The following is a 21,172-nucleotide window of genomic DNA, read 5'->3' as shown; positions in this document are numbered from 1 at the left end:
AGAGGGTGTGTGAGGTGGAGAGGGTGAGTGAGGGTGAGGGGGTGTGAGGGTGAGAGTGAGGGTGTGTGAGGGTGAGGGGGTGTGAGTGGGTGTTGGGGTGAGTGTGAGGGGGCGTGAGGGGGTATGAGAGTGAGGGGGTGTGGGGGGTGAGGGTGTGTGAGGGTGAGAGGGTGAGGGTGTGTGAGGGGGTGTGAGTGGGTGTTGGGGTGAGTGTGAGGGGGTGTGAGGGTGAGAGGGTGTGTGAGGTGGAGAGGGTGAGTGAGGGTGAGGGGGGGTGAGGGTGAGGGTGAGGGTGTGTGAGGGTGAGGGGGTGTGAGTGGGTGTTGGGGTGAGTGTGAGGGGGCGTGAGGGTGAGGGGGTATGAGAGTGAGGAGGTGTGGGGGGGTGAGGGTGAGGATGTGTGAGGGTGAGAGGGTGTGTGAGGTTAAGAGGATGTGTGAGGGTGAGAGGGTGTGTGAAGGGGAGAGGGTGAGTCAGGGTGAGGGGTGTGAGGGGGTATAAGGGTGAGGGTGTGTGAGGGTGAGGGGGTGTGAGGGTGAGGGGGTGTGAGGGTGAGGGTGGGTGAGAGGGTGTGTGAGGGTGAGAGGGTGTGAGGGTGAAAGGGTGTGTGAGGGTGAAAGGGTGTGTGAGGATGAGAGGGTGAGGGGGTGTGAGGGGGTGTGTGAGGTTGAGAGGGTGTGTGAGAGGGTGTGTGAGGGCGAGGGTGTGTGAGGGGTGTGAGGGTGAGGGGGTGAGGAGGTGCGAGGGTGAGGTGTTGTGAGGTGTGTGGGTGTATGAGGCTGAGGGGGTGTGAGGGTGAGGGGGTGTGAGGGTGTGAGGGTGAGGGTGGGTGAGAGGGTGTGTGAGGGTGAGGGTGTGAGGGTGAAAGGGTGTGTGAGGGTGAGAGGGTGAGGGGGTGTGTGAGGGTGAGAGAGTGCGTGAGGGTGAGTAAGGGCGAGGGTGTGTGAGGGTGAGGGGGTGTGAGGAGGTGCGAGGGTGAGGGGTTGTGAGGAGGTGTGAGGGTGAGGGTGTTTGAGAGTGAGGGTGTGTGAGGGTGAGGGGGTTTGAGGGTGAGTGGGGGTGTGAGGGTGTGTGTGGGTGTGAGGGTGGGAGAGGGTGTGTGAGGGTGAGGGTATGAGGGTGAGGGTGGGTGAGAGCGTGTGTGAGGGTGAGAAGGTGTGTGAGGGTGAAAGGGTGCGTGAGGGTGGGAGGGTGTGTGAGGGTGGGTGAGAGGGTGAGTGAGGGTGAGGGAGTATGAGGGTGAGGGTGTGAGGGACGGTGAGGGGATGTGAGGGTGAGGGGATGGGAGGGTGAGGGGGTGTGAGGGTGAGAGGGTGTGTGAGGGTGAGAGGGTGAGAGTGGGTGTGAGGGTGAGAGGGTGAGGGTGTGTGAGGGTGAGGATGAGCAGGTGTGAGGGTGATGGGGTGTGAGAGTGAGGGGGTGTGAGGGTGAGGAGGTGTGTGAGGGGGTGAGGGTGAGGGTAAGGGGGTGTGAGGGTGTGAGGGTGAGTGAGGGTGAGAGTGTTGTGAGGGGGAGGGGGAGGGTGTGTGAGGGTGTGAGGGTGAGTGAGGGTGTGTGAGGGTGAGGGTGTGTGAGTGGGTGTGAGGGTGTGTGAGGGTGAGGGTCCGAAGTAAATGGTGGCAGGGCAGACATCATAAGACAGAGAGAAGAGACTGCGTGGTGATTGTGTTGGTCAGTTCCAGAATCAGGAGGGGCAGAGTCAGCACAGTCTGCGAGGGATCAACGTGTCTAGAGGCAAAGCATAGCGGATGTAGCATTGCAGCTAGCAAGTCAAGTGTTTTCAAGCTGAGTGTCCCTAGAGAGATGGCAACACAGCAACAGCATTTGAGGAGCAAGGCTACTGTAAACAAGCACGGGAGGCTTTCACTTTTGTCCAGAAAAAAACCCGAGAAAGGTGCAGAGAACGCCGAACAAAACACAGCTTCCCCGCGAAATGGATGCAAAAAAAACCAAGCTCTCAGCATTGCTGTGGCGGGGGGGCGTGGGGGGAGCGGGAACGCATTCCTTTGAAGTCTGATGCCAAGGCTCAGACAAATGGTGGTGTGTCTCGTGGCTGGCTCGCGCATAGCTCACATGAACTGTACGCGATCCGCAGTTTGGTAGACTTTTTGAACCGCCTACTATAAATCGCGCCGATTTATCCCTGCGGGATATAATAGGCGAGACCTAAAAAGGAGTAAAGACGTTGGGCAATGTGTGCCTCTAATATCTTTGCTAAATAAGGGAGTAAGGAAATGGGACGGTAGTTCTTCAAGAAAGACAAATTTTCACCAGCTCTTTTTCAGAAGTGGGATGACTACCGCCTCCTTAAAGGAATGAGGGGCAATGCCCCGACTTAAGGATAAGCTGAGCAAAGAGTTAATTGGATCCAGAAACTGTCAGAAAATTATTTTTGTGATCTGAGGAAGGCAAATATCTTTAGGGGATCCAGATTTGACTTTATTAGCTTTGAAAAAGAATCTTTGATAATGGCCGGGAATGCCATGAGTTTTGAAGTATTTATGTCTTTCAAAGAAATAGCACTGGTTAAGGAGGTGAGAGGAATACTATCTTTTATCCTCGGTATTTTATCGATCAAGATAGAGTTTAGATCATTACACAATTTTTGAGTAGGGACCATCGGAGCAGTTGAACGATCCAAGTTGGACAGTTCAGTAACAACATCAAATATTTCTTTGGTTTTGTTTTCAGAATTTAGAATTTTGTTTGAAAAGTAGGTCGATTTGGCCTCTTAGATTATTTTTTTATAGGCTTTTAGCGGCTGGACAAAGCTATCCTTTTTATCAGGTGAATATGCGTTCCAAAATGTTCGCTTGAACTGGCGTAACTCAAGGTTAGCTTTCTTTAAATCTTCTGTGTACCATTTTGATGCTTCATAGCAATGGATGCATTTTATTTTACACCTATTGCTAGGGAAGCTTCATTAAACTTTGGGAATGTTCGGGTTCCATCGCTGTCATGCCCTCATGTTCGCTTCTTCATAGATCGTCAGCGGGGCGGTGTTACAGTGGAAGATACAACGGTCTCTGCCAATGGACCTCTTTGGTTTCACAGCTTCTCTGAAGGATGCTGTGGAGCACTGACATTGCACTGACTGTCTTGATGATAAATCAGAGAAATGAAAGGCCATATTACCAAGGGCAATATCGCAGCTTTAGCGGGACTTTTTCCCGCTAAAGCGGCGATAATTTTCTCGCCCAATTACCTAGCTGTCGCTAACACCAGTTAGCGACAGCATGTAGGCGATAGCGAGCATTTTGGGGCCCGCTTTGCATGTCTGCGATATTTATCGCTAATGACATGCAAAGTGGGCGTGCCAAAATGTAACATCGCTATCGCCTATGATCAACACAGGCGTAGTTTTGGAAATATTTGCGCTAACCGCGATTATCTCCAAAAGCTAACGCCTGCCCTGACCAGTTCTTAGCCATGTTATCCAATTGGAGGTGGATAACATGGCTAAGAGCATTGTCACGATATTGCGTGAATATCGCTGTATTGACAGCGATATTCACGCATTTCGCCTGATTTTTATCGCTTTTGAGATAAACCTTGCTAATAGCAAGTTATCTCAGCGATAAAAACAGGTGAAGGGCGGCGATAACAATATTACCGCTAACCCTACTTAGCGATAAATATCGCTGTAGGTTGGTAATATGCCCCTAAGTTCCTTGTTATTTCTTTGATTCCACTGGGTGGGTGAGGGTAGATTGCCTCCATCCACAGGGGTCTGAGCCCTCTCTGGGTCACGGCTGCAGTTTGGTTATACCAGGTCACAAAATGAGGTGATATCTTATGAAAGGTCTGTCACAGCTGGATGTTTTTAGTGTCTTAACTTCACATGGTGCTTCAGTTAGGGTGACTCAAACAACCTAATGGCTCATATTTTGAAATCCACTAATCACAACCTGATGCTCCTGAGCCCCGAAGGCGGCTGGTGTTTCTGGTACCAGCTGGTCAGAGGAAGCACCACATGTCCCACGCCTGTAGGTCAGGATGTCTGGTTAAGGTAGAGGCTTTTTAGCCAGAGGTTCTCTGCTGCTACAGTGGCCACTTTAGTTAAAATGTTGTGGAAGACCTTGGATTTTAATGGTGGCAGTAAAGCGTGCAATCAGAGGACCTAACAAAGGTTTAAACTCAACGTCATACACAAAAAGTTCAAATCATGAACCTCAAGTGTCAGTGGACGCTCTTATAACCCAGGTGGAGAGTCACTGGCTCCGGGCCACGCTAGGCTGGGATTTGCACCGTGCAGTGCTGAATGGTGGTCTGTACAGTGAAGAAGGTCTGGCCCGGACCAGGGTTCAATTCCCGCCTCAGCGGGTCTTGGGCTCAATTTCCCCGGACCTGATAATTCTCGCCTCGGTGCCTATTCCAATCATGGAGTCCCACTCTGTGACTCTGGGCAATAGCTTGCTTAATCTCCACAACGGCCCTAACAGCGCTGGGATGCCTGGCTTCACCTTGGGAGTGCCCAGGAGTGGACACCTCACAGGGAAAGGCCAGGAAGGGTTCCACAGCGGTATGTGTACAGCGTCTTGAGACCCCTTCGGGAATGATACGTGCGCTATATAAGCACTACATTTACATTTTACATTTGATGCAGCTGAGCTAGGCTGGGTCACCATTTCAGGCAACTCACCTGGACGTCTCAGTATTCGTCTTGGTCATTGTGGCCAGTCCTCCACCGTGGCATGGCTCATCCCTTCATTAGAATGCTGCATGCTCTCAGGAGGCTCAGAGGGGAGGTGGTGGGCAGAGTATGTCCCTATGATGGTCTCACGAGTAGGACAATGAACGCCATGAATCTCCAACATCCAGGAAGCGTGAGGTTCTTGCACGTCTGAAGGGTGGAGCTCTTCAAAATATTTACTGCAGAGACCTAATAGTCATTTAGTCCAGGGTAGGTGGACATGAGTCTAGTTCCAAACACAGATTAATTATGCTTTGAATTATTTAACCCCTTCTGTGCGGGAAATATTCCCCCGCTGTGCTGGGGGGAGGGGGGGCGCGCACAGCGCCCCAGTGCTCATGACGAGCTGAGCTCGTCATGAGGCACAGTGCTCGTGTGCTCATGACACCATATCCGTTCCCGTGGAACGCTCAGCACAGCAGGGGAATAATCTCCGCGTGTCCACGGCTCATGACGAGCTGAGTTCGTCATGAGCATAGAAAAGGTTAAAGCAACCAGACAAGCAGGAGAGACAGCATTGTCACAGTCTTTCTCCCAAGCACACAGAGGCTAATATACGGAATCTTTCTTGCAGGGGTAAGTGAGGAGAGGGAGGCGGCTGCGGGCTGTTTGTCTTGTGGAGAACAACCACCTTGCAAGAATTAGTTCCTCGAGCATCATTTATTATTGCACACTTACTAAAGGTTTTGGGTACAGGGAAAGCTTTAATTATGGAGACTGCACGGCTTTGCCATCGGGCGGTTGACCCCACCCCTGAGTACTGCACAAAGGCTACACGCCCAACACCCCCTGGATATCCACCACCCGTGTGCTCTCCCATTCGTCAAGGAAGGGATGCATCTCTATTGTGGACAGAAGGTGGGGGTAGATGAATCATTCTTCCCCATCAGCAGGCTTGAGTCCACAGCCCTTATGGCAGGCAGTAAAATTTACACTCTGGTGGTCTCTGGGCCAGGGACAATCTGGCGAGTTAGAATTCTTGCAAGCCTCTCCTTTGAAACCCTCTCTGCTTACCCTCCTGCCCCAACACTGATTCTTAGCAGGGTGGCAGGTGCTTCTAAGATTTGAGGCAGCTGACACCAATGTGGCGATCAATTTAGCACCAAGAAACCTTTTATAAATGTGTTTTAACATAACACGTAATATAACATAACTCTCTTGTCTATGAACTTACAGCCAGATTCATGAAAGCAAAATCGGCTCGCAAAGGGCCAGATTCTGAGAATCTGGCCCTTTGCGAGCGCTATTTTTGCATTTGGGATTCATCATCCCAAATGCAAAAATCACACTTTTAGAAATCGCCAAATTGCGAAGAATTGCATTTAAGGAATCTCAATTTGAGATTCCTTAAATGCAATTCATGCACCATTTTAAAATTGCGAATTCGCAATCTGGGGCCGCTATTTACCGCGAAGTCTAACTACGTGGTAAATAGCGAAAACTAAGTTGTATGTGACATGCACACATGTCCTTTGGACATGGGTGTGCACAACACCAGTGGACATTACCATTTAAGGGGTGCTACAGGGTGTCCTTTGGACACCCCTGGAACCCTTGAAATCGCTTCCTTATTTGCGATTCGCTACTTGCTAATCGCAAATAAGGAATGACTCCCCATTCATTCCTATGGGCCTCTAGGCCCATAGGAATGAATGGGAAAGCCATTCCTTATTTGTGATTAGCAATTAGTGAATCGCAAATAAGAAAGCAGTAGAAATCGCAAAAAATATTGCGATTTCGACATAAATCCCGTTTTGCGAGTCTTTAATAGCGATTCCTTAAAAATCGCTATTAAGGACTCGCAAAACATGAGCAAGATGAATCTGGGGGTAAGATACCTGGAGTTGTTGCAAACCATAAGGTTTGATATCTGAGTGTTGTGCTCTTAGCGTGCACTAAGTATGAGCAGATGATTACTATACCTGTCCTGAGTATAGCACACCAAGTGCTGGTGGCAGCAGGCCATGGTCTTGAATGTTCATTAGTGCGTCCAGACCTTTTTATATGACACTGAGAATGACGCCCACTTGTGTAAAGTTCTGCTGTTATGTGTATGCCAAGAGCAATACATTGGCATCTCATGTGTATGTCAGGTGTGTGCCGTGTGCGGATGTATGTCAGTACAACGCGATCTTTTAGATCGCGGTACTTTACAACGTGGTTATTACAACGCAAGTCGTTACAACGTCTTGCGTTGGAGTCCGCGGATTGAGGAATCTTATAATTTTATATTTCAACACCAGTCCACGTAACAGTAGGGAAGGTGTTGGAATATAAAATTACAATATTCCTTATCGAACAGCGCCAACCAGCGCCAGTCGTAGTAGCCACTTGCGTTGTAATGGCAGCGTGGTAAAGGATGTGCGTTGTAAACACCGCGTTGTAAACGACGTTTACCGCCGTGTGCAGTGCATATACTACATGCATAGCAGTAGAGTTGTCTGTGTGTAAAGAAGCTGGAGTACCGAAGCCAGTGTGATCCGTTTCAGATGCCCCTGGCCTGGCAATGCACAAGATGGAGGGTAAGGAGTGGTCTCCTCCGCGGGGGAATGGTACACCCCTCATTCCTGTGGCTGAAGGGAGGAGGGTGGAGACCAGGCCCCTTTAGAAATCCCATAAATTCCTTTATTAGCAAGAAGTTTCTGATTAGTCCTCCTGAGTACCTCCATTTGGTGATGGTCGGTGGGTGGTGAGACTGCAGACTCTGCTGTGAAAAGGCAGGAAGTCTGTGGGTCAGGCTACACTTTTGTCTGTCCTTGATTACTCCTTCGGTTAGATTGATGACAACCAGGTGCAGAAACCTCACACCTCTGTGTGCCTGTGCTGTGGGTGATCCATGTTGGCTAGAGCCCCAGAGCTACCTGCTGGCTGTGTCTGGAGAGCCGCCTGAGGAGGACACTTAAAAGATCCACACAAACTGGTCCTGCACTTTGCTCCACGTGCCGTGTCTTGAAGATGGATTTCAAGGTGGGACCCAGGTCCTCTCCTTTAGTTCCAGTTCTAAGTCCTTGTTGATCAGGGATGGAGGGCTCCGCACAGACCTCAAAGGACTGCTGGACGACCTGGACTGGGGTCTGCCTGGGCACATCTTCACACTCCTCTGAAGCAAGGATACTTGCGCAAAACGGGAAACATCCTTTAAAACGGAACCGCTACAACACCGTACCGTTACGACGCAGTCTTAACAACGAAAGTCATTACAACGACTTTCGCTGGAGGGCGCTCTAGGATAGGGGATAGTTTAATTTACTATCCAATACATTCCCTACTATCCACGGGGACTGGAGTTGGAATAGTAAATTAAACTATTCACTATCAGCGCCCCCCCAACGCAAGTCGTTGTAACGACTTGCGTTGTTAAAACTGCGTCGTAAAGGGACGCGTTGTAACGGTACGCGTTGTACCGTCATACATCCTCTCAAAACCTTACAGGCCATCAGAACGAGAGCTCCCATGGGCGTGTGGATCCTATTTAGCACCACCTGCAACCCACGCCGCACCCATGGTACTGCTGTAACGGGCCCGAATAAACCGTGCATAGTGAAACCCGAGTCACAGCGATCCACAGAAGGTGTCGCCCCCCCCACTGGCCTCGTCCAAAGAGCGACCCTTTGTCTGTACTTTCCAGATACTCCTTTCTCTGTTTACAAAATGGCTGTCCTGCTGGAACACTCCCTCGCGTGAACTGTACCCGAACCATGATTGTGACCCAAGGAAGCATAGACATTCTTCCAGAAGAGGACACGAGACGGAGAGAGACACATGTCACACCTGGTGACTCCGGAGGGAGGAGAGGCGTCCTAGTCCACCACTTCCCAGTTACACAACATTTGATGAACATCTGTGCCCCAGCCATACTCATAATCGGATGTATGACGGTACAACGCGTACTGTTACAACGCATACCGTTACGATGCAGGTTTTACAACGCAAGTCGTTACAACGACTTGCGTTGGGGGGCGTTGGATAGTGAATAGTTTAATTTACTATTCCTACTCCAGTCCCCGTGGATAGTAGGGAAGGTGTTGGATAGTAAATTTAACTATTCCCTATCCTAGAGCGCCCTCCAGCGTAAGTCATTGTAACGACTTTCGTTGTAAATCCTGCGTTGTAACGGTTCCGTTGTAAAGGATGTTCCCCTCATAATCCCAATCCCTGTCATCAAAATGCGAGGGTGCTCGATTCCAAACAAGGCTGGCTGGTTCATTCGGGCCGCTGTACTGACACAGGCAGTGCAATCCTTCGACTACCAAAGTCCAGCAGATTCCAGGAATACCATCCCCTACTAACCACAAGTATAAAGTTATGCTGCTAGCACTTGTATAGAGCCTTACAGCATCAGTAAAGCACTAGTGCACTTCACTAATCTAGGCAAAGTTCTCAGATGGTTCTGGGATTTTCATTAGTTGTGTATTTTTATGTTTTTGGGTTGTTTAGGGATAGAAAAGCATTGTTAAGTGTCAGATTTAGACTTTGCCACTTGTTGGTGAGTAAGATTCTCCTGTGTAAAGCTGTGTAAACAATGCAATGTTGTGTGCAGGAGGTTGTAGAATGTCTGGTGCTTCAAGATGCTGCTGTATGGATGCAGGGAATCAAAGGAGCATATACAAATGTAAAGGGCTAGAGTCTTTATGCATGGTCTACCAGCTTGACCTACTCACTCGCTCCTCAATGGAAGAAGAGCAGAGTACAAGGGCTACAGGAACCAGTAGGACCCAGCCGGCTTTCCTTATTGGACATGCTGTTCTAACCAACACAGAGAGCATGTGGTTTAATAGGACCGTGCCGCCCCATAATGCGAACAAAAGGGCGAAGAGAATCCAGGGCCAACCAATCGGAACCTCGTATGCATTCAACAAGGAAACCTAGGTCAACAAACCTGTCCCTCCCATATGTGCTACAAGTAATCAAGCGCCAAGCGCTCCGCCCGGCCCATGCATCCTGCAAGACAGATACAGGAAATCCAGCACCAACAAACCTTTCTCCACCGTGCAAACTCACGCAGAGATAAAGGAAAACCAGTGCTGGATTCACTGGGCAGATGTATTGAGAGATGAAACAACAGCAGATATGCCAAGCCGAGTTCTACCGCAGCACTGACGCCCATCATGTCGCACAGAGTATGTAGATGTGAAGTTAAGAATAGTAAAGCTAAACCTTGATGTTATGTTGGTCGCCGATGCAGTGGACCCGATATATGTGCAGGTCGATATCACTGACGTCAGTATTGTGACATATAACCAAATATGAATGGGTGTCATTGGCGCGGGAAACAACCTTTACAACGCAACTTTTACAACGCACTACCATTACAACGAAACTTTTGCAACGCAACATCCAATACAAGGCATGCAATTACAACGCAACCATTACAACGCATGACACTACAACACACACCACTACAACGCATGTCATTACAACTCAGTCATTACAATGCGTACCATTACAACGCATAACATTACCATCCAACACTTACCCTACTATTGCACCCCCTGGAGTTAGAAAAGTAATTTTTACCCCTACACTATCCAACACTTACCCTACTGTTGCACACCCTGGAGTTAGAATAGTACTTTTTACCCCTACACTATCCAACACTTACCCTACTGTTGCACCCCCTGGAGTTAGAATAGTAATTTTTACCCCTGCACTATCCAATACTTACCAAACATGCAATGTAATGTTATGCATTGTAATGGTATGCGTTGTAAAGGTATTATGCATTGTAATAGAATGCGTTGTAAATGTAGTTTTTAAAATTTCAATGTAATGGCATGCATTGTAATGGAATGCGTTGTAATGGATGTTGCATTGTAAAAAATGTGTTGTAAAGGTATGCGTGGTAAACGTGTGCGTTGTAACGTCATACATCCATTGGCGCACCACACAACATATATAGAGCACGCAGCAAACATCCAACAAAGCTGAGTAATGCCATGTTGTTGGGTATCACATGCGCACACGCTTGGCTTGCTTCTTGCCACACTAACCCGTCAACAGAGCGTGTTAATTTGAACCCCTGCACTCGCCCAGCACCGTGCAGATATCCCAGTACAAGGATATCATGGCTGCTCGGCAGCCCCTGGGCATGTTTTAGCCCCCAGTAATTGGAAGTGAAGCCCATTGTGACTCGACTATCACAAGGGGATCCACTTACCCCTGCGATGGACTAAAAAGAACTGGAATGCAGGTAGAATTTTGCAGCAGTTTGCTAAATCACTGGCCCACAAGCAAAATGAAGGCAGTTGTCTGAGAGCTGGTCTGATTGGCTCCCACTATCCAATCAAATTTCCCCTAACACAGAACCTTAGTCTTATTTGTTGAAAGGGAGGCTAATAAGAATTGGCGCCTATGTCAGGTTCATTCTGGTTGGATGGATCTCTGCGGATTGCTTGAATCTCCCTGCACCTCGTGTTGTGGTTCTGGTAGCTGTAGGGGGCACTTTCACAAATGGGTTTTAAAGACTATTTCCCCACACAGCGCAGATATAATCACTTTCACCAACAACCACACTGCATCGTCAGTAAATTCAGTTAACTCACTCACAGAGCATCACACCGGGGAATGGATGAGCCCGTTGAGCCAGACAGCAAGGGAACACTTTTGGGATCCCGCGTGTCTCACCCGTTACAGTCCATAATCCATCGAGCTATTAAAACTCATGGTGTAAACAGGACCGAACTACAATACACTACTTATCTCACAAAACAAAAACCCTGCAAGGCGCCAGTGTATGTTGGACTCCTCAAAATCATGGTGTAAAGGTGTCAGACCTAATGGGGCAGTGAGGAAATACTCCTAGTATAATCTGTGCTATGTACATTACGTAATAAGACATGAAATAACAGAACATAAGGTAATATATGGATCAAGGGACTCCGGGATCTGGCCAGCCTGCCCTAACCACACATGGGCCAGGCACGGGCCAGGCAGGGTCCAATGTATTGACTTCGGCGGTCAGGCTGACTCATATTTGCAAAAATCTTGTTGTTGACTTCTAGGGCATCATTTATGAGGCTGTGCGTCACTTTTACGCCGCCGGTGCATCACTTTTTGTGACGCACCTGCCTTGTTGCACCATATTTACAAAGTGACGCATCTAGGTAGATGCGTCACTTTGTAAACCCCTGCGCCACATTATACCTGCGCCAGGTATAATGTATGCAGAGGGGGCGTTCTGACGCAAGGAAGGGTCGTAGAAGTGACGCAGTGAAATCTATGAGATTTCACTGCGTCACTTCTAGGACGCCATTGTGTCAAAATCTTACACCTGCCTCACGGCAGGCGTAAGACTGACGCAGGCCCTTTCACATGGGGCTTGCCCATGTGAAAGTACATATTGCTGGAGTTGCGTCACTTTTGTGACACACTCCAGCAATGCGTCACTTTTGCACTTAGATACGTCAGAAATACTGACGTATCTGTAACTCCTTGCGACATGATGCGTCATACTGTAAATATGACGCATCATTGGGGTCGCAAGGAGTGCGCAGTGAAAAGTGATGCATTGCTGTTTTCACGCAGCGATGCGTCACTTTTCATAAATGAGGCCCCTAATATGTTGCTCAAAATTGTTCTCAGAAGGTTGGGATTTTAAGTCTGGCGAATCCCAGAATATTGGCCTTTGAGCCTTTGGGCTGCACCCCTCCTTTCTTCGTTGTTTCGGGGAGCAGGCCCTGCTCTTTACCACCAGCACTTTGTTTGTTTTTTGCACATGAACTGTCCTGATCTTCATGTATTTGGTGACCCCCCCCCTGCTCAGTTTACGGACAGGAAGGACAGGCCAAGGTTTCTCTTATTCCCAGAAACAATCTCATTTCAAAGGCAGAAATCCGCCTCTCTCGAGTGTGGTTTTCAACTTCGGGGTGGGTTTCAAGAAGCTGCTTTTTGTATTTTATCTAATTAATTTTCTGTAAAACTTTGGCTTCTAGTGGCACTGTCGCTGGGGGCGCGCAGAGGGGAACGCGTGCACCTGACCCCTGTGTGGAGTTAGCAGGTGTCACGTGCCCAGGGGGAGGAGCGTGGGGAGGCGGGGGAGAGGCCCCCACACACACACGCACACACTGCGGCCTGGGGCAGCAGGGCTCGTCCCCCGGGGGCCCCGCTCAGCGCAGGTCGAGTGGGAAACAAAATACTGCAACAGTGAGAACAAAACCCGGCCTCGGCTCTGAGCTAAAATCGATGGATTGGTAAAACAGGCAATGGAAACCAGCAGACCGAGTCTAGGCCGATATCACTGGGCTTTGTCCATCTGCACATTGTGGGCCCCCAGCGCCCCCACAGATGGTTTAATGTGAGGTTTACACAGAATAATCTGATACCTGGCAGTGCTTTGAGCCTCTCTGTGTACCTGACGTCATAGCAAGTGGCCCACAGGAACCAACACAACAACATGGCGCCTGCCAGAAGCCCAGACCCCTCTACCGATGCTTATAGGAGACTCATCTTTCAAGAGAGCTTTCTGAAGTCTCACACCTTCTCATTGGCTAACTCAAACTCTGGCAGGCAGTGCACATTTTCTGCCCAAGGAAGGCAACCAAAAGAAGCTGGAGTCTGAATGTTACATACCCACTAGTACTGCCCGATGTACGGGCATCGCTGCAATGTCAGAGTGACATACACACATCACTCTATTCTACCGTAGCAAACACACATCGCTCCAGTCTCACCCAATGCAGAGGAGAGGGTACATCAGGAAATAAACAGATTAAAGCTAGTGATTACCAATGCAAGCATCGAGCGGCCTGGTTGGGCCCACGCCAGCTTCTAGGCCACCAAACTCCACCCCCGCCTCAACCTTTCATGACAGACCCCCGCAAGGACTCACGCTCTTCACCACTCGTGAAAGTTCCTTCTATCCATCACCCCTCTGGCTGGGGTTTAACCTGGTGAACGCAACTCAAGTGGAGCATTTTGAAACAAGCACAGCCATAAAAAGGCACATCCCAACCCCCCGACATGTGCAAGTGCACCAGCGATGCCTATTGACATGTTGTAAATGCAATCAATGCTAAAGCCCCCAACAGAGGTCAACACGGACTCACCCGTACGATGTAGGAGACTCCGGGCCCCAAGATCCGGTCGTCGGGGTGCAGCCAGCCCTGCGCGGGTTTGTTGATGAAACTTCCCTTGCGGTTCCACTCCTCGCCAGCGAGCTTGATGCCCTCCACACGGCTGTTCTTTCTTCCTCCCACGCCAGCTGCTGCTCCACCATTACCACCACCACCACCACCACCTCGAAAGCGGTTCATCACCTGCAAAGAACATGGAGTCGAACAGACGGGTTCACAGGCGCTCAAGACAGCAGCCAAGCTGGCAGCGGGCCCCGCGGCCTCTGCGGGGGCCACACTGCGGGCAGTTGGCAGGTCCTTGCTGACACTGGACGGGCTGCGGTTCAGAAACCCCGATGGGTGCGCAAACTTCCACTGTGGCATTTTGGGGATGAGCATGCAAAATGTGGTGGCCACTTCCTGGTCATCCTGCAGGCGCGGGTCAGCCAACGGAGGGCAAGAGTGGGCTGGCGATGGGGACGGGGAGGCGACCGGCGTGGAGGCGACCTTGCTGCTCATGTCTAGGCTGGGTACCGCGTCCTCCAGTGATGTCACAGAGTCATTCCGCAAGCGATCATAGCCAGGCTCTGTCAGCATGCCCTGCTGCTGTGTGTCTGCCTAAGTGCTTTTAGAGTGCTGGTCCCAAGCCTTTCTCTCTCCCTGCTCTCTCCCTCTCTCTCTCTCTCTCTCTCTCTCAGCTCCATCCCCACCCCTCTGGGAGGCTCAGCTCGCATGGTGATGTCATGCTAGTATTGCTCATTTGCCAGCACACTGCAGACCTGGGAGAGCTGTGCTACTGAAAGAAAAAACACAAACAGCCCTCTCTCTTTAATCCCTGGCTCCCCTTCTCTGCCTGTCAGTAGACATAACTCTGCAAGCCCCTCCCTCCCTTCATCCATCAATGTCCTCCCCCCTCCCTCCCTCCCTCCCTCCATCCATCACTCACTCACATGGCTTCTCACTCTTCATTGCTCGTATTTCTCACTCTCCCACCTCAAATTGTTTTGAGACAGACAGATAGATAGATAGATAGATAGATAGATAGATAGATAGATAGATAGATAGATAGATAGATAGATAGATAGATAGATAGATAGATAGATAGATAGATAGATAGATAGATAGATAGATAGATAGATAGATAGATAGAGTGAGGGCGATAGATAGATAGATAGATAGATAGATAGATCGATAGATAGATAGATAGATAGATAGATAGATAGATAGATAGATAGATAGATAGATAGAGTGAGGGTGATAGATAGATTGATTGATAGATAGAGAGATAGATAAATAAATATATAGAGTGAGGGTGATAGATAGAGTGAGGGCGACAGATAGATAGATAGATAGATAGATAGATAGATAGATAGGTAGATAGATAGATAGATAGATAGATAGATAGATAGATAGATAGATAGATAGATAGATAGATAGATAGATAGATAGATAGATAGATAGATAGATAGATAGATAGATAGATAGATAGATAGATAGATAGATAGATAGATAGAGTCAGGGCGATAGATAGATAGATTGATAAATAGCTAGACAGGTATACAGACAATAGAGAGAGATATAGATAGATAGATAGATAGATAGATAGATAGATAGATAGATAGATAGATAGATAGATAGATAGATAGATAGATAGATAGATTGATAGATAGATTGATAGATAGCTAGACAGGTATAGAGACAATAGAGAGAAAGATAGATAGATAGATAGATAGATAGATAGATAGATAGATAGATAGATAGATAGATAGATAGATAGATAGATAGATAGATAGATAGATAACATGAGTGAATAATGGGTGTGTTCTGGGTTTTATTAAGACATTTTATATAAACATCAATACAAAGTGATAACCAGTGGAAACAACTAAAGGAAAACATACAAATTACACAAAAACTACAGGGAAAAGAAGAAAGCATAACAGATAAAACACTTCACACCAACCCTATTAACACCTAAAACACGTGCTGTAGAAGGGTAAAGGTTACGATGAATTGACACAAACATTCAAATGCCAAGGAATGGGTGTAGGGCTGTTTTTCTATGAGTGGGGGCTGGGGTTAGGGAGCGTAACCTAACAGTGGGGTCACCCCATTTAAATCACGAAACAGCATGGTTTATTTATAGAGTTTTACTCTCTCTATATTTATATTTTGTTGTTTTATGTATGGTACATTTTAGCAGTTCACTTTCCTGTTTGTATGATTCAAGTATTTCATGTCTTTTAGTTTTGGGTGTAGACATTATGGTGTGGACTTTTATTTTAGGCATGTTTGTCTTGTTTCAGCATTTCCTTTGCAGTTGTTTTCTTCGGTCATTTTAACAGATTATGGGCTTGGGTATTTTTGTTTCAGTTGTTTGGATTTCGATGTCCTACTTTACGTTGGGAAAATGCAAGTGTTTTAAGATGTATTTGTTGTTTAACTCTTATTATAGAAGCGTTTTTTTATTTCCTGCCATTTCACCAGAGTCACAGCAGAGCTACCTTCTTCACTATACAGCACTGCACTACTGTAACGCACATGGTGCACTCTGCACTACTGTAACGCACATGGTGCACTCTGCACTACTGTAACGCACATGGTGCACTCTGCACTACTGTAATGCACATGGTGCACTCTGCACTACTGTAACGCACATGGTGCACTCTGCACTACTGTAACGCACATAGTGCACTCTGCACTACTGTAACGCACATGGTGCACTCTGCACTACTGTAACGCACATGGTACACTCTGCACTACTGTAACGCTCATGGTGCACTCTGCACTACTGTAACGCTCATGGTGCACTCTGCACTACTGTAACGCACATGGTGCACTCTGCACTACTGTAACGCTCATGGTGCACTGTGCACTAGTGTAACGCACATGGTGCACTCTGCACTACTGTAACGCACATGGTGCACTCTGCACTACTGTAACGTACATGGTGCACTCTGTGCTACTGTAACGCACATGGTGCACTCTGCACTACTGTAACGCACATGGTGCACTCTGCACTACTGTAACATACATGGTGCACTCTGCACTACTGTAACGTAAATGGTGCACTCTGCACTACTGTAACGCACATGGTGCAATCTGCACTACTGTAACGCTCATGGTGCACTCTGCACTACTGTAACGCTCATGGTGCACTCTGCACTACTGTAACGCACATGGTGCACTCTGCACTACTGTAACGCACATGGTACACTCTGTACTACTGTAACGCACATGGTGAACTCTGCACTACTGTAACGTACATGGTGCACTCTGCACTACTGTAACGCACATGGTGCACTCTGCACTACTGTAACGCTCATGGTGCCCTCTGCACTACTGTAACTCTCATGGTGCACTCTGCACTACTGTAACGCTCATGGTGCACTCTGCACTACTGTAACGCTCATGGTGCACTCTGCACTACTGTAACGCACATGGTGCACTCTGCACTACTGTAACGCACATGGTGCACTCTGCGCTACTGTAACGCACATGGTGCACTCTGCACTACTGTAACGCACATGGTGCACTCTGCACTACTGTAACGCTCATGGTGCACTCTGCACTACTGTAACGCACATGGTGCACTCTGCACTACTGTAACGCACATGGTGCACTCTGCGCTACTGTAACGTACATGGTGCACTCTGCACTACTGTAACGCACATGGTGCACTCTGCACTACTGTAATGCTCATGGTGCACTCTGCACTACTGTAACGCACATGGTGCACTCTGCACTACTGTAACGCACATGGTGCACTCTGCACTACTGTAATGCACATGGTGCACTCTGCACTACTGTAACGCACATGGTGCACTCTGCACTACTGTAACGCACATGGTGCACTCTGCACTACTGTAACGCACATGGTGCACTCTGTGCTACTGTAACGCACATGGTGCACTCTGCACTACTGTAACGCACATGGTGCACTCTGCACTACTGTAACGTACATGGTGCACTCTGCACTACTGTAATGCACATGGTGCACTCTGAACTACTGTAACGCTCATGGTGCACTCTGCACTACTGTAACGCTCATGGTGCACTCTGCACTACTGTAACGCTCATGGTGCACTCTGCACTACTGTAACGCACATGGTGCACTCTGCACTGCTGTAACGCTCATGGTGCACTCTGCACTACTGTAACGCTCATGGTGCACTCTGCACTACTGTAATGCACATGGGGCACTCTGCACTACTGTAACGCACATGGTGCACTCTGCACTACTGTAACGCTCATAGTGCACTCTGCACTACTGTAATGCTCATGGTGCAATTTCCACTCCTGTAACGCACATGGTGCACTCTGCACTACTGTAATGCACATGGTGCACTCTGCACTACTGTAACGCACATGGTGCACTTTGCACTCCTATAATACACATGGTGCAATCTGTACTACTATGGCACACATGGTGCACTCTGCACTACTGTAACGCACATGGTGCACTCTGCACTACTGTAACGCTCATGGTGCACTCTGCACTACTGTAACGCACATGGTGCACTCTGCACTACTGTAACGCACATGGTGCACTCTGCGCTACTGTAACGTACATGGTGCACTCTGCACTACTGTAACGCACATGGTGCACTCTGCACTACTGTAACGCTCATGGTGCACTCTGCACTACTGTAATGCACATGGTGCACTCCGCACTACTGTAACGCACATGGTGCACTCTGCACTACTGTAATGCACATGGTGCACTCTGCACTACTGTAACGCACATGGTGCACTCTGCACTACTGTAACGCACATGGTGCACTCTGCACTACTGTAACGCACATGGTGCACTCTGTGCTACTGTAACGCACATGGTGCACTCTGCACTACTGTAACGCACATGGTGCACTCTGCACTACTGTAACGTACATGGTGCACTCTGCACTACTGTAATGCACATGGTGCACTCTGCACTACTGTAATGCTCATGGTGCACTCTGCACTACTGTAACGCTCATGGTGCACTCAGCACTACTGTAACGCACATGGTGCACTCTGAACTACTGTAACGCTCATGGTGCACTCTGCACTACTGTAACGCTCATGGTGCACTCTGCACTACTGTAACGCTCATGGTGCACTCTGCACTACTGTAACGCACATGGTGCACTCTGCACTACTGTAACGCTCATGGTGCACTCTGCACTACTGTAACGCTCATGGTGCACTCTGCACTACTGTAATGCACATGGGGCACTCTGCACTACTGTAACGCACATGGTGCACTCTGCACTACTGTAACGCTCATAGTGCACTCTGCACTACTGTAATGCTCATGGTGCAATTTCCACTCCTGTAACGCACATGGTGCACTCTGCACTACTGTAATGCACATGGTGCACTCTGCACTACTGTAACGCACATGGTGCACTTTGCACTCCTATAATACACATGGTGCAATCTGTACTACTATGGCACACATGGTGCACTCTGCACTACTGTAACGCACATGGTGCACGCTTGTTAGAATTGGGGGTCTCTGGTTGGCACAGGTATGTACTTGTGACAAGCAGGGACCCTCTCCTCTAGTCAGGGCAAAGGACTACTCCTAGAAATAACCTCTGCTCACCCTCTAGGCGGCGTGGCGCGAGCAGACAAGGCTAATCTCTAGAGCACATATGGTTAAGCATCTGTAATATACCACACAGTAACTTATCAACCCACTACACAGAGACACAAGGCTGTTCGTTTGTAAGAAATATACTCTTTATATCAAAACGTTCAAGCAGGCTTTAGATACAGATTTAAAGGACTTAGAATGGTTCCAGTGACTTTCCAAATGATGCCACAGTTCTTAAAAGCAATTTTCAGTTCTTCCTTTGTTCTTAAAAGCAGGCCGTGCGCTTCGTTAGGCTCTGGTGCGCTTCGTTGGCCTCCCGTGCGCTGCGTTCGGTGCGCACACTGAGACCGTGCCGGACCTCACGCGCCTTGCGGTACGCGAAGGGGGGTGCGATCAAATGGGCAAAGGTAGGGTACGGTGCGTAGCCCTCCTGGGCGATGCATATCGCGTTTCACAAACGAAGGGATTTCACGAAGAAGTGCGCTTCACGGACGTCTCAGTCCGGAGCGCAGCATACAGGGCAATGCGTACACTGGTGCTTCTTCCTACAAACGGGTGGTGCGAGTCGTAGTGTTGTAGCGCGACTCGTATGGCAATACTGACGTGCCCCGTAGAAGCTCACGCGCCTCTCGTACGCAGTGTATAGATCACAGTACCTTAGTTTGCAGAGGGGGTCCGGTGCGAACAATGCCGAGGGAGATCCGACGTCCCACGTCGCGGTGCCTTCCTCCTTCGGGGCGAGCTACGGCTTGATGGCTCGGCAGCCTCTTCTCACAGAGGGCATCGATGCGTTGTGGGGCGACTCTTGATCTCGGTGATGCTCCGGTCCTGAAGAGGGGGGGCAGCGGCTCGAAGTGATACTAGCGGCGAGGCGCTTTCAGCAGGGCGTTTCAAGGAGGGGTGCGCCCAGGCGCAGTCCGTCTTTACTGTGTGACCTACGGCTCGGGGGCCACAGGGTCACGATGCTTGGACCGGAAGGACCGTTCTTGCGGTGCGAGCTCTGGCTCGATTTGGCAGCAGTCACCGTGCTCAGGCCAGGCAGGGCTGGGATTTACTGTGCGAGTTGCGGCGTGATCGTTCAGGAGTCACGTTGCTCGGCGGGACGGGGTGCACGGGCTCTCAGAGTGCGTGACAACTTCACAGCGCACTCAGTTCTCTGGGGTCAGCGCTGCAGGGGAGGCAACACCAGCAGCAGCTTCTTTCTTCAGGGGGATAGAGCCCAATGTTCCTGGGGCGCAGTTCAGGGGGCAGGCTCACACGCAAGCCCTTGGAGATCTGCTTCAGAGGTTGCACAAGTTGAATAAAATAAAGTCTTTCTCAGTCTTTTCTCCTCTCCTTCTTGCAGCAAGGCCCCCACCACAGGCCAGTCTCTCAGGCTAGAGACAGTAGTCCTCCATGCATCTTTCCCAGGTTCTTCTCTTCGGGCAGAGTTTCTTCTTGGCACAAACAGGATCTGATGTTTAGGAGCAGGGCTCCTACTTTTATACACCATTTATTTTGTCTTTGCAGGCAAGGGGGCCTGAGCCTGGTTCAACCCAGTTTTGGAGCACTTTGTTGACATGAAGCTGCCTTCTTCTTTCAGGGTGCAGGTCAGAGACATCAGACGCTCTGCAGGAGGTGGAGCCAGCATTGTGGTGGCAGAGCACAGCCCTATTCAGAGTCAAGGCGCACTCCTCCCACCAATCCTGGGGGTAATCCCTCTATTCACCAACTGGCAGCCCAGACTGTCTCCTGGAATTCCCCAGCCCTATCACTCACACAAACCAGACAGCAGATACACATCCTAGCAGAGGCGGGCTTAAATAGTCAGGCAAGCAAATGCTAACTTTCTAAAAGTAGCATTTGCAA

The 21,172-nt window shown here is 49.1% G+C and overlaps 1 protein-coding gene across 3 annotated transcripts in view; it reads right to left on the bottom strand.

Moving 5' to 3' along the window:
* Positions 1 to 21,172, bottom strand: part of SHC2 (SHC adaptor protein 2) — a 190,294-nt gene that overhangs the window by 129,152 nt on the left and 39,970 nt on the right. Inside the window, exon 2 of one of the 3 annotated variants that reach the window (XM_078669204.1) lies at positions 13,738 to 13,947. The exons of 1 other annotated variant lie outside the window; for it this stretch is intronic. In XM_078669204.1, the coding sequence (XP_078525330.1) occupies positions 13,738 to 13,944 (207 nt within the window). In that variant the 5' untranslated portion in view covers positions 13,945 to 13,947. Of the gene's footprint in view, positions 1 to 13,737; positions 14,584 to 21,172 lie in introns of those variants that run through there. One more of the 3 variants, XM_078669203.1, reaches the window with a different exon arrangement.

The sequence above is a fragment of the Lissotriton helveticus genome, chromosome 12 (genome assembly GCF_964261635.1).
Source record: "Lissotriton helveticus chromosome 12, aLisHel1.1, whole genome shotgun sequence".
Lineage (NCBI taxonomy): Eukaryota > Metazoa > Chordata > Amphibia > Caudata > Salamandridae > Lissotriton > Lissotriton helveticus.
This window is presented reverse-complemented; position numbering and strand designations above follow the sequence as displayed.